This window comes from Microtus pennsylvanicus, chromosome 12 (assembly GCF_037038515.1).
Source record: "Microtus pennsylvanicus isolate mMicPen1 chromosome 12, mMicPen1.hap1, whole genome shotgun sequence".
NCBI classification, from domain to species: Eukaryota; Metazoa; Chordata; class Mammalia; order Rodentia; family Cricetidae; genus Microtus; species Microtus pennsylvanicus.
In genome coordinates, this window is record NC_134590.1 from 27,881,498 (window position 1) to 27,895,427 (window position 13,930).

Consider the following 13,930-nt stretch of genomic DNA (forward strand, 5'->3'; position numbering starts at 1 on the left):
TTAATGATAGTAAAGTTCAGGATAGATTTTTATTATTCCTGAGAATCCTTAACCGAGAAGAAAAGGCGGAGTGAGCTGACAGACAGGAACAAACAACCCCTTTCAGTTCCTTCCTAGAAAGCGGCCGGGCCCAACCTTTCAGGATGACTGAATCTCTACTTATAGCGGGTTTCCACGCCTAACAAAGATTCCTCCCGCCAGCCCGCGCGCCTGGCCAGCCAATCAACGGCCGTTACGTCATCACCGCGCGCGCGCCCTTGGCGAGTCACTGACTGGCCCACGTGGACTGTGTTGACTGTCAAAGTCTCAAGGTACTCAGTGTCCGGAAGCTCCGAGTTCGGACTGAAGTTCTGCCCACCACCCTGCAGATCTCCCGGCCCGCCGGTGAGTCCCGAACCATGAGCGCCACGGGCGTCCTGTCCTTTGCCCAGCAAGGCTGGGAGCAGGTGCTGGCCAAAGTGAAGTGGTCCGTGGTCTACCTGGACGCCGCCTGCGCCGAGAGCCTGCACTGGAGCTGCGGCTCGAGCAGGCTCCTGGAGGCGGTGCAGGGCCCTGCATGCTCCCTGAGGGAATTTGAACCCGGGGCCATCGGCGGTGGAGCCGAGCAGCCCCGGGCGGTGTTCGTGTTGAGCTGTCTGCTTAAAGGCCGGACGGTAGACACTCTTCGAGACATCGTTCGCCGCAGTCACTTTCAGTACTGTGTGGTGGTCACGGCCGTGAGCCACGCCGTGCACCTCACTGCTAACCACGTACCAGCGGCCGCAGCGGCCGAGCTGGAGGGGCAGCAGCCGGTGTTCGAGCAGCTGGAGGAGAAGTTATGTGAGTGGATGGGCAACGTGAACTACACGGCCGAGGTGCTGCACGTCCCTCTGTTGCTCGCTCCAGCTGCTCCCCACCTTGCCTTCACTCCCGCCTTTTCTACCCTTTTCCCGCTGCTACCTGGGGATGTGCATGTCCTTAATAGTGCCAGACAGGATAAGAGGAAGCTGAGCAGCTTGGGGGAAGTGGATGCCGCTGCCCTGACCCCCGAGCTGCTGCTGCACATCAGATGCCTGGTGTCAGGCCTCAGTTCGCTGTGTGAGCATCTAGGGGTACGAGAGGAGTGTTTCGCTGTGGGGTCCCTCAGTCGGGTCATCGCTACGGATCTGGCAAATTATGCCCCTGCCAAGAATAGGAAGAAGACCGCCACCGGCCGGGCTTCCGTGGTCTTTGTGGATCGAACTCTGGATCTCACAGGTAAGTGGAATTTCTGGTTCTTCTTCTTGGCATTCCCAGATACAGGATCCTTGCATTGATTTAGCCTTATTGGCCTCCTATTGAGGTTGACAGTACAAAGATGAACTAAATGAATCAGCTCCTAATTTGACAGCGTCTGGAGTTATTTTGTCTAGTGGAGGAGAGGTGGACATAGACAGAGTACGGTATAATTTGTTAAATGTTGTAACGGGGCAAATATGGCCGTAGTGTGCATTGTTGAAAATATTATTACCTCATCTTTTCCAGTAAACATTTATTGGATATCCACTGTTTTCAGCACTGTTTCAGGCGGTAGCAAGACAGTGATGATTACGTTAGTTTCTTGCCCTTTAGAGGCAGTTGATAAGCTCCAAGGTTTTAAAAAAAAAGTAGAATTCTTGCAGTTGTTTGAGAGTTAAGTGAGTTCACATTCAAGAGAGATCTTATTGGATCTTAAGCTGTAATTTGAATAGAATATCTACCGTGTAAATAAGCATAATAATTCACACAGATTTGTTGTTATAATTAACCGCAAATTATAAATTAGAAGTACACGGCATAGAATTTGATACATGGTACATCAGGAGCTTTGGGTAGGTAGTCGTTACTGCCACGAGCGGGATGATGATGGTGATGATGATTTCTTGATTCCTGAGGGCCTTCCTGTTTAGTCCTTCTGTCCCATTAATATGACATGGCAAAACACAGAGAGACAGAGAGGCACTGGGAATCAGCGTGTGAGCAGACTGGAAGTGACTCAAACTCTTGGCTGTGCCATGTCCCATCCATGGCTGGAGTGATGTCTTCCAAGCAGTGGTGGATTTTAGAGAGCTAATTTAATTTCATAGGAAAAGCATTGACTGTATCTTTGTCTTAAGTTTCAGTTAAAGTACATTTATTATTAAAATTTTGATATTACTATTCAGATAGGATCTCACGTATGTAGTCCTGGCTGGCCTCAAAATCACTGTGTGGCTGAATTTGATCTTGAACTTCTGAATGTGTTGCCTCCATCTCCCAAATTCTAGGATAACAGCTATGGGCCACCACCACTCAGTTTTATGTGGTACTGGAAACCACCAGGCTTCATGCATGCTAGGCAAGTGATGTACCCCTTAAGCTGCATCCTCAGTCCGTTGTTCACCGTTATCCCTGGAGTTGATATGTACAACTATAGATCTTGATATACAGAAAGCATCCAATAAATGTTGGTGAATGCTTTTTATTATAAGCTGTTACCATGTGTTTACTTACTCTCCCTCTTCTTCAGCAAATATTTAGTGAAAGTCTGCTGGTTGCCTTTCTATGCTAGAGCTTGTGAATACCAGGTAAACTAGAGGAAGGGTACCTTTGTCATCACAGAGATAAGGCTGTAGTGGCAGGAAAATCGGTTATTCCTACTTGACCCGCAAGCTTTTTCTGGTCATTGTGTATATTTTTAATTTATTTATTATGTATATAGTGTTCTGGGCACCAGATCTCATAATAGATGGGTGTGTGTCATCATGTGGTTGCCGGGAATTGAACTCATGACCTCTGAAACAACAATCAGTTCTCTTAACCTCTGAGCCAGCTCCCCAGTCCTGGCCATTGTGTATTTGTCATCAAAATAAAAATAGAATTCAGAATTTCAGGATAGTATCACCTATGACAGTAGCAAACTGACTGACTACATGTTGATACTTTACTTAGCAGACTGTTATTGATGCTCCAGGTCTGCTCACTGTATTAGATTCTGGAGATATAACAGTAGCCAAAGCATATGAGAAGCCCATCTTCATGAACATTGCATTCAATCCATGAGGCACACATTGACTGGGTAGTTGAGAATATGACTTACTGACAAACAGCATAATTCTAAGTTGTTGTTAGTAAGCATCAGTTGTTTTTATTTTTGGTAGAAGAGACATCGTAAAACATGCGTCCAGTCAATGTTTTTCTGTCCGCTTTGAGTTTACATTTGCTTGTGTGGTTCACAGGAGCAGTTGGACATCATGGAGACAACTTAGTAGAGAAGATCATTTCAGTGCTTCCACAGCTTCCGGGCCACAGCAACGATGTGATGGTCAACATGGCAGAGCTCACCGTTGTCCAGGCCACGGAGGAAAATCAGAACGTGATTGCACCAGGCTGCCTTGCACAATCCAAGTAAGACATGTGGCTTTGCTTTGTTTTTCTCTCATTCTTCTTCCTCTTCCTTTTTTCTGATCTAAGACAGGAAATCTCTATAGAAAAGAAATGAAATGGTAATCCTGGCCCTTGGAAGATTAAGGCAGGAGAGTCAGCAGTTTAAGATCATCTTTGCCTAGTTAGCCAATGCCAGGCCATCCTGGGCTATATGAGATCCTGCTTTTAAAAGAAGAGAAAAAGAATGAATGCATGAAACACTACTCAAGTAGAAAAGTCACAATGGGTGATATTTAGGAAAATGCCACTTTTAAATGTGTAATTAATTAACCCACTAAATATACTAAGCCATAGAGTATGGCATTTTATGGGAGTGCCATCAGATGTAATATTAAGATTTTTTCAACATCTGAGAAGTGAGTCCATGTATTGATTTCCATTTAATAGATAGTTTTATAGGAATTAAGTCTGGGATTCTACAGTTTCTCTTCATACATGGCTTTCTCAGATGATTAAATGCAACCCAAATAGGTATGAGTCAGAGCCATATTTTATATTTAAATAATATGCTTTTGGGCACCACTGGGTGATGTTTTTGTTCCAAGGTATATATCTTTTTTTTCACACCCTTCGAGAAATCAAACAAAGAACATGTGTACTTGAAGTCATGCAGTGTTTCAAAAATAAAAATTTTCTATAGACATGACAATAAAAACATACATAGTCACACTTTTTCAACTCTGTCCTTCATTCATATTCTTAGAAGGATTATTGTTGTTTTGTATATTTACTTATTATTTTTTTGTGTGTCAGTGTTTTGCCTGAGTCGATGTCTGTGTCATTCACTAACCATGGAGGTTAGAAGAGGGTGTCAGAGCTCCTGGAACTGGAGTTACGGACAGCTGTGAGCTGACATATGAGTGCTCGTGGGTCCTCTCCAAAAGCACTCAGTGCTCTTGACCAGCTGAGTCAGCTCTTCAGCCCGCAAGTTTTTAAATGCATTAGTAGTGAAATAAGAGTATTTTCTTTATCTATTTTGTATTTTTAAACAAAACAGGTTTTTTTTTTTTTTTTGGAAGAAAATTGGCAAGTTTTGTTTTTGTCTTCTTGCTGCTTAAATAAATAATGAGGAACTAGAGCAAGAGCTTGCTGTTCCTCCCAAGGTCCTTATGATGGGGGCGGGGTTCTCAGAAACTAACAGTTAAGTGCTTTCTGTGAGCTGAGAAATTTGAGGACACAAAAGAAGGTAAGCCAACATTCCTGTCTTCATGGAACACTGTTCTTGTTGTGGTGTCACTGGTAATGCTCAGCCATAATGGGCAAAGCACAGATCTGACCTGACCGGAGCGGAGCTGCCACCCGTGACCACTCCTACAGACAGGTGTCAGGTCAATGCAGTTAGGGTGACCTCATGGAAGAGTGGGCCTTAAGGTGATTGTGTCTCAAAGATTGGAAATAAGGTCCACATGAACAGGGTGCTGCTCGGCCTGACGTGATGCCTGTGAAGAAGAGACATCCTTACAGGGAGGGCACCACTGTCATCAGCTCCATAACATTGTCCAGAACCTACTATGTGTCAAGCTCATTCCAAAGGATCTTGTGGCTGGCAAGTCATTTTAAGTTTTGCAGTAAATCAACTAGGGTCATTTCCCCATTTTCCAGGTTAGGAAATTGAGATAATAAGACAGTAGATACATAGATGTAGAGCTAGAAATGCCCCCAGAATGTCTGATTTCAGAGCCAGTATCTTCCCTTCTGTGCTGCCATATGGGGCCCAGAGGAGAGACAAGCTCTTGACCAGACTCAGGGACTCAAAAAGACACAAAATAAAGTCACTTCAGTATTTAGTATAGGAAGTCCTGTTTGTTCATGGTGGGTTTTTATAGAATAATAGAAAAACTTTGCATATTTCAGTAAAACAGGGGAGTGTTAAAAGGTGTTTAACAGCTAATCAAATCAAAGGAAGAATGTTGACCAAACTTTTGAAAGTAGAAATAGTTGGAGTCTAAGGAGCAAGAACTCAGGAAAAGCCTCTTCAAGGCTTTGATATCAGAGAGACTTAGTTTTAACAGCTTCTTTTCTTTTAGTTCCTCTGCTTAGAATGGGTCTATCTTGGCATTTATCCCCATTTTGCCTGGTGGGGGTTGGGAGCAGTTTGTAGGAAGAACTATGTTGAGATCATTGCATGGCAGGGAGGTAGGTATCTATAGACAACTAGAGAACATAAGAGACCAGACAGGAAATGCCATTAGGACATAGAGCACATTTAAGAGAGGACTTGGCGCCGGGCCGTGGTGGCGCACGCCTTTAATCCCAGCACTCGGGAGGCAGAGGCAAGCGGATCTCTGTGAGTTCGAGACCAGCCTGGTCTACAGAGCTAGTTCCAGGACAGGCTCCAAAGCCACAGAGAAACCCTGTCTCGAAAAAACCAAAAAAAAAAAAAAAAAGAGGACTTGGCATGTCACTTCTGAACTTAAGATAAGTTAACTAATTTCATGTCTCTCAAATCTGTGAGACAGATTCTGTCATCCCTCATTCTAACCCTGTCAGTTTTGTCATGTGACTTAAGGTGTCATGTGCAGTTGGAGAGGTGGAGGTCTGGTTCTACGTCAGTGCTTCCCATACTCCATGTCTCCTTTGTAGAAGCCTAAAGTAATTAGACAAAGGACAAGAAGGCTCCTGAGAAAAGGTTGTAAAATAAGAGGAACTGGAGTTGATCAGAGGACAAGAAAACATAGAACCCTTACACATTCAACAGCACAGCTAGGAGTGGAAGCAGCCTCAGATCCTTAACAGATGTTTTGATTTGGCAGTGTTTTTAGTCTTTCCAGCATCCATTCTACATCAGACTTACTTCAGGACTACAGCTGAACCTGTCCTAAAGTGCCTTTTCCCTCGCCAGTGATTGTTTAAGAAATGGGTATAACACCTGAGACCATGCTGGTGTCTGAGGGCCTTGCTACCTCCGGGGTCATACTGATCTGCATGGTCTGTGCTGCCACTAGGGCCATGGTGACACCTGGGCCAAGCTGCTGCCGAGGACCATGTCTGAGTCTGTGTTCCTGCTGTAGCTGGGGTCTGTGATGATGTCTATGGCTTGTGTTACCATGTCGGGTGGCTCGTAGGAGCCTTGAAATCTAAAGGCCATTCAGAGCTGGCCCCACCCCTCACTGGCCCTGGGATAGCTAGCCCTGCCTCTCTTTGGATAATGTAACAGGAGAACTGGCCCACCCTATAGATGGACTTTTCTTTTTGGGCGGCCAGCTCAAAAAAAAAATTACATGGACTTTTATTAATAATATATTTAATATTTAATAATTAACTTATTAAAATGAGATTTATTATAAGGCTCAGCCTTAGCTTGTTTTTAAGTAGCTCTTATAACTTAAATTAACTCCTATTTTTAATCTACATTCTTCCACATGCTCCTTACCTCATATCCATTATGCCCTTTCTGATTATTCCATGTCTGACTGATGACTCTGACTCTGCCTTTCTTCTTCCCAGAGTTCTCTCTGTTTAGAAGTTCTGCCTATACCTTCTGCCTAGCTATTGGCTATTAAGCTTTTTATTAAACCAATCACAGTGACACATCTTCACACAGTATAAAGGAATATTCTACAACACTGCCCAACCACAGAAGAGCTGCCCCTCACTCTGCCCCCTCCCCCAATCAGTATGACCTCCACCCTTCAACAAAGGTGGGTGACAGCAGTGGCCCCAACCTACCAGCTCAGCTACCACCCAGACCCACATCCTGGACCTCGAGTTGACCCACTGTAACGTCTACCCCATCTGTGACCTGCTGGAGCACGTGAAGAGTGTGGTCCTTCAGAGTGATCTCTGCAGGATCTCCGTGACTGTGAGCAACAGCAGGATATCTGAGAGGAGCTTTGGTGAGGGTCCAGGGATGATGGTGTGCCAGAGGTCTTGAACCAGACCAATGACTCATTGCAATGAACATTTTGCGAGTGGGACTGATTGGTCAAAAGGGTACACTGTATGACCCACATAGCTCCCAGTGCCACTAGGATGGATGAAGAGGTGTTGGAAAGATGAGGAGGGAGGTGGGGTTTGTTTTGTTTTGTTTTTTAATTAATATTTGGAAGGGTTCTTTTGCTGGGATATGCTGCAGGGGTGAGGGGCAGATATGGAGGGACTGGAACGTGAGTGGAATTGGGGTGTATGATATAGAATTCCCAAAGAATCAATAAAGAATTATGTGATTGGTTTTCTTTTTCATTCTTTTCTCTTTGGGAGCCTACCACCCAGCTTCCAAATAAATATACTGAAATCTATTCTTTTTTTTAAAATATATTTATTTATTATGTATACAATATTCTGTCTGTGTGTATGTATGTAATGGGGGCACCAGACCCCATTACAGATGGTTGTGAGCCACCATGTGGTTGCTGGGAATTGAACTCAGGACCTTTGGAAGAGCAGGCAATGCTCTTAACCTTTGAGCCATCACTCCAGCCCCCTGAAACCTATTCTTAACTTACAAATGCCCAGCCTTAGCTTGACTTGTTCTAGCCAGCTTTTCTTAAATTACTCAATCTACCTTTTGCCTCTGAGGCTTTTACTTTTCTCTATTCTACATCTCTTTCTTCCCTTCTTACTCTGTGGCTTGTGGTGTAGCTGGGTGGCTGGCCTCTGGTGTCATCCTCTCCTTCTCTCCTCCTATTTATTTTCTCTGCATGGCAGCCCCCCTTGTCTCTCTCTCCTGCTTTGCTATTGCTGTTCAGCTCTTCATTAGACCAATCAGGTGTTTTAGACAGCAAAGTAAAACACTTCACAGAGTTAAACAAATGCAACATAAAAGAATGCAACACATCTTTGCATCATTAAACAAATGTTCCATAGCATAAATAAATCCAAGACATCTTCACCTAATATTCCACAACAGAATTAAGTTTAAAGAGTGGGTATGAGGCAAGCGGGACTGTCTTCTTGCTCAGATCTTTGTTTCCTGAAGTGACTCAAGCGTAGCCCTGGATTCTTCTCTAACTCCCAGGACTCCTTAAACTGCTGCAACAGGGAAGGTCAGTGACTCAGATTGTTGAAAAGAAGAGCAATTCTTGGGTTCCCACCTACTGTTTGAGTCTCAAAATATGGGATAAAATATACTTCTTCATTGTTTAAGCTAAATTGAATGGCTGTTTTTAGGCAATCACAACCAAAGTCATGCTGACACATTTTCTGTACCTAATTTCATCTATAAAATGAGGGCATTGTTCTAAATGCTATCTATGCCTCTTGTATTTTAAACAAAAGTCATCCTACCTAAGCTTCTCCTGTGACCTAGCCCCATCACTGAGCAAGTACTTAGACTGTGTCCATTTATATTGGCTTTGCCATCATTGGTGCTCTTTTTCTTCTCATTAGACTCTGAACGAATGCCACAGAAAACGAGTTTAAGTGCCACCCAAAGATGAGAGTGTGACCCCAAATGTCAAAGATGAGGCCTAGAGAGGTCTGAGTAAAGCAGAAGTCTTCAGTGGGGGCAGGACTGCAGAAATAATGGCAGTGGTAGTGTGAAGGGGAACGTGCCAGATGAAGGGAAATGCACAAGATGAAGTAATCCCACACTAGCTCCAAATAGGGGTTCTTTATTTAAGGGGGGACTCACAGATCACAACAGGGAGCAGTAAGAGCATCCAGCATCCAGATACCAGAGCAGGAGTGAGAGAGAGTGCATGGGTGGGCCCGCATCTTTTTGGTACCCAAGGCCATGCCCAGCCTGGTTCAGTCTCTCAAGGGCCATTGGCTGAAGGGGGTTCTCCATCCTTTTGTCTAAATAAGAGAATTCTAAACCCAATACAAAACTATATATGATAAGAACAGATGTCAAGTATAAAAATTAGAATTACAACCAGCATTAGCAATATTAAGCAAGAAACATATGATAATGTTTCAATAATTATTCTATCCTAAGGGAGTCTAAGTCTTGTATTAGAAATGACTTGGCTAAGTTATAAGAGGAAAGTAACTACGACTATATAGTCTTCAACCCCATTGAAGACCTGATAAGGCAGATAATATTACTTGAGTAGGCAGAAAGTGCAATCAAGCAGCTTCCAATATGTGCAGTAGTTGACAGAGACAACTGGCTACCTGGATAATCACCCAAAGTCTCATTTGCAACATTGGAGCAACCAACTTTGGCTAAGGCCTAGAGTAACTGACATACTTTTTCAGAGGCTGGAAAAAAAATTTAAAACCATCTTACCCTGTCTTGGCAAAGTTTGACAGTCTTTTTTTCTTGAATCCTGCTTGTCCAGTCTGGACACCGTGCATTTTGTCAGTGGTTGAGGCATGGGCAGTTCCTTGCTCAAAGGCCAGTTTTGCCAAGAAGAAAATAAGCTCCAAGTGGAGTGTCTTCAGTGTTCAGCATTCTCTTGGGAATAGATTGGTGCTGCTAGGAGTAATCGTGTCTCATGTCAACAGAACCCTAAGTTATTTAGATGCCATATTCTACAGTTATTGAAGATTACCTACCTATGCAGAATACAATCTCTATATATCAAAATAACCTGATTAGTCTAACTATAAGTGTGACAAATTGATGACTATTGACCTATAATTCTTAATACCTATATTGCTCAAAGACTAAGACTTTATATTAGACAGTCTTTAAACAACTGTGCAGCAATTAAGGACAATGGTCTCAAAATGTAAACAATGTATAAGTATCTTGATCAGAGGTAGAAATGTGTAGTATAATATGACAAATATATCCTAAAATTGTATCCACGTGCAAAATGTCTTTAACAGAGGTAGAAACACGCATACATACAATATGACAAAATAACTTTGCATATGTGTACAAATATTTTAAACAGAAATAGGAGCATATTCAATGTAACAAATATAATTTGAATTTATGTCAATATATAAGAATCTATACCAATGTAAATTGTCTATAAATAATAGCTCACAAGTATTCACTCTACTACTACTACTATTATTATTATTATTAGTAGTAAGCTCACAATAATCTACCTGTATTTTTTTTTATTTAAAACACTGCTTGAGCAATAGCTTAAGTGTATTGCTAGCTAACTCTTATATCTTAAATTAATCCATTTCTATTAATCTGTGCATCACTATGAGGTTGTGACCTACCAGCAGGGTTCCATCCACTCTCTGTCTCCAGCAGGGGCTACATGGTGTCTCACTGACTGCATTCTTTCCTTCTCTATCTGCTTGGAATTCCAGCCTTGTTCTATTCTGCTAAGCCACTGCCTGAAACAGCTTTATTCATTAACCAATAAAAGCAACACATAAACAGAAGGACTTCCTATACCATATTTTCTTTTCTGCTCAAATAAAAAGGAAGGTTTTAACTTTGACATAGTAAAATTACATATAACAAAACAGGTATCAAGTAAGAATTACAGTTACAATATTTATATCTATTTTATCTTTTATCATAAATAAGGAAAACCATAATTATACCTACCTTCTCCAACTTCATCAAAGACCCCAGAAGGATATAATATTACCTAAGTTATCAGGAAGTGCATTGTAAGCAACTTCTAAAACTCTAGAATTGACAGAGACATCTCACTACCTGGACAGTCACCCAAAGTTCTTCTGTAACATTGGGGAATCCATTTTCAGCCTACAGACCCATAGTATCTAGCAGACTTTTCCATGAAGCAGGAAATTCGAAGATCTGTTCTGTCTTGTCATGGCAAAGCCCATCAGTTTCTTTCTTCTGTGTCTTGCAGAATGTCTGGCAGACCCTTTCATGAAGCAGGAACCCCAAAGGATAGTCTCACTTTTAGGCAAGTTCAGCAGTTATTTCTCTGTGGGTCCTGCATGTCCAGTTCATACAGTATAATATCAAGCAGGCCAAGCAAGAGCAATTTCTTGCCCAGAGGGCTAACCAACTCCATAAGGAGCCTCTTCGATGCCCATCAGAAGTGCATCGTAAAAGACACAGATATATACTGAGAAAATTATAAGCAATAATTGGGGGGATATGGTAGCTTCGATTCAGTTGCTTGGACGAATGAAGGATTTAACATAGAATGATTTGTCCACAAAGATGGAATTGAAATACATCTCAGTTTTCTGAGCATATACCATCTGTCCATCACGATAGCAACAACCACTACTACCTGACAGCTCTGTAGAAGCTTCTCAGTGAGAGCAGTGAGGATCAAATGCAGAACAGATGTGTGCTTGGCAACAAATGTGCCTGCAATGGAATAGCATTTAAAAAACAAGTTTCTAAGTATGATATAAGGTTTTATAATAACAATTTATTGCTAATACAGTTTTTATAATAGGCTGTTTGCAATTACAGCCATTGAAGTCCCTGCCAATGCAAATGAGAAACTGAGAACATAAATACATTACAGCATGCCATGGCCATCCCTGTCCACCTTTCCCTGGATTTTGTGAAATAATTTTGGCAGGAAGAAGGCAGAATCCTCTGTCATATTGAAATGGGTTTCTGTTCTTGGCCCTGAGCCCCACTCTTTCTAATCTCTTAGACTTTTAGCGTCTTCAACTTTTACCTGATTGTCAACTGCATGTACTCCAATTGATTATGGTCCAGGGCTGCTGAGTTTTCTGGCTACAGTGCCCATTTCTCCTGTTCTTCCTACACTTTTCCTTGTGAAAACCAAGGACTTGCAGTGGATTTCAAGATGGAGAGCTACCTGGCTTCCTAGGACCTTTCTTTCTCACCTCCTTGTCTGCCCCTTTCCAGTTGAGCTGGTCTTACTATCCTCTGCATAGGCCCTGCAGAGTCCTCCCTCCTGTCCTTGGCTCCTGATGGTCTTTGCTCTGTTGTAAAAATGGAGCTGTGGGCCACTTCCCACAACCCGGCTCCTGGCCCGTGGCTAGCTTATACCCCGAAATAACAACAGACAAATTATATTCATTTAAACACTGCCTGGCCCATTATTTCTAGCCTCGTATTGGCTAACTCTCACATCTTAATTAATCCATTTCTATTAATGTGTATCCCCACTTAACTGTGGCTTACTGGCATGAGTTTAACCAGCGTCCGTCTCAGAGAGGAGAGCCATGGCGTCTGCCTCACTGCCTTCTTCCTCCCAGAATTCTGTTCTGTCTACTCCACCCACCTAAGGGCTGGCCTATCAAAAGGCCAAGGCAGCTTCTTTATTTAACCAATGAAAGTAACACATAGACAGAAGAACCTCCTACACCATTGCTCCTGGATCCTTCTCACACACTTGCCCCAAGTTTTTCCTCATTTTCAGCAAGTCTTTTCCTGCTGTGGTGTAACAGGTGGAGCTCAGGCTTGTTATTTGCTAACTCTTACATTTTAAATTAACCCATTTCTATTCCTGTCTTGCTCCTCTTAGCTCATGGCTTGTTACCTCATTTTGTGCACGTCCTGCTTCCTTTGTGTCTGCATGGCAACTCCTCTAACTCTGCTCCTCCTCTTCCCAGCATTCACTCTGTCCTGAAAACTCTGCCAGCTATTGGCCAATCAAGTTTTTATTAACAATGAGAGAAACACATTTTTACAGTGTACAGAAGGATTATTTCTGCTCACAGCACCATGGTCCTGTCGCAGCCTGGGTTCAGGTCCTGAGATGGGGAAGGGGTGTAGGCATAAAGAAATGAATTGTCTGACTACCAGATGAATTTCATACAAGTGGCTGGCTTCAAATATCTCCAGCTGTCTTTATTTATACATCAAATAACAAGCATGTTTTTCCATACTAACAGACAAGTTTTTCCCCATCCTCCAAACTTAACCTCCAGCAAAAACAAATATGTCAAATATGTTTTTCCCAACTTTTACATCAAAACATCTTTAAACCAAAACCAACACATCACTTTGCTGGTTGCCCAAATATTGAGCCCGGTACATCCTGTCTTTTCAAAACTAAAAAGTGATAAACATAGGCACATATCTTTGAGAACAACAATATTGTTCAAAACTTAACACAACTTATTTACAGAAAAAGGGGGGATCTGTCTCTGTTTCTGTCTGCCCTGAATCAGAACAGCTCTCAGGGTCTGGAGTGACTATTGTCATTCCAAGACAAGAAACCTGAGTAGCATCATCTCCCAAAGGATTTTTAGAAGATAATCGAGAACAAAATGGGTTTGCAGGAATGATCACGTCTGTTCCATGCATGACTGACAAATGACACTAAAACTGCCTTTAATATTACAAGAGAGAAGAGAGCATGCTGACTACATAGTCCCAGCTGTAGTCTGTGCTGTCCTGAAGTCCACTGGTCCTTGCGGCATGAGACTGTCCATGTGGCCTTTTGCCTCATCTGGAGTCCTGTTGGACAAACGCTCATGTATTGGTTGGAAATGAGGCCGCACGGCTCCCAAGACGTTCCTGTCCACCGTAGCACTTATTTGCTGTTTCACTTGCATTTCCCCCTCAGCACTGCTCTTTATAGTATAGCTGTCTGTGCTCTATTTTTGAATATTTCTGGTAGAGAGAGCCATAGTAGTAGAGATACTTGTCAGTTTCATACGCCACTTTATCCCATCCCTGGAATAGGTCCTGGCGCTTGAGAAATGAGTAAATGAATGAATGAATGAATGGTGGTGGGTG

The 13,930-nt window shown here is 42.6% G+C and overlaps 1 protein-coding gene across 1 annotated transcript in view; it reads left to right on the forward strand.

Annotated features, from left to right (window-relative positions):
- Positions 1-236: 236 nt before the first annotated feature.
- Scfd2 (sec1 family domain containing 2) overlaps positions 237-13,930 on the forward strand; it is a 314,059-nt gene continuing 300,365 nt past the window's right edge. The window contains exons 1-2 of the mRNA XM_075943079.1: positions 237-1,236; positions 3,216-3,384. Coding sequence (XP_075799194.1) covers positions 399-1,236; positions 3,216-3,384 — 1,007 coding nt within the window. The 5' untranslated portion in view covers positions 237-398. The remainder of the gene's footprint in view (positions 1,237-3,215; positions 3,385-13,930) is intronic.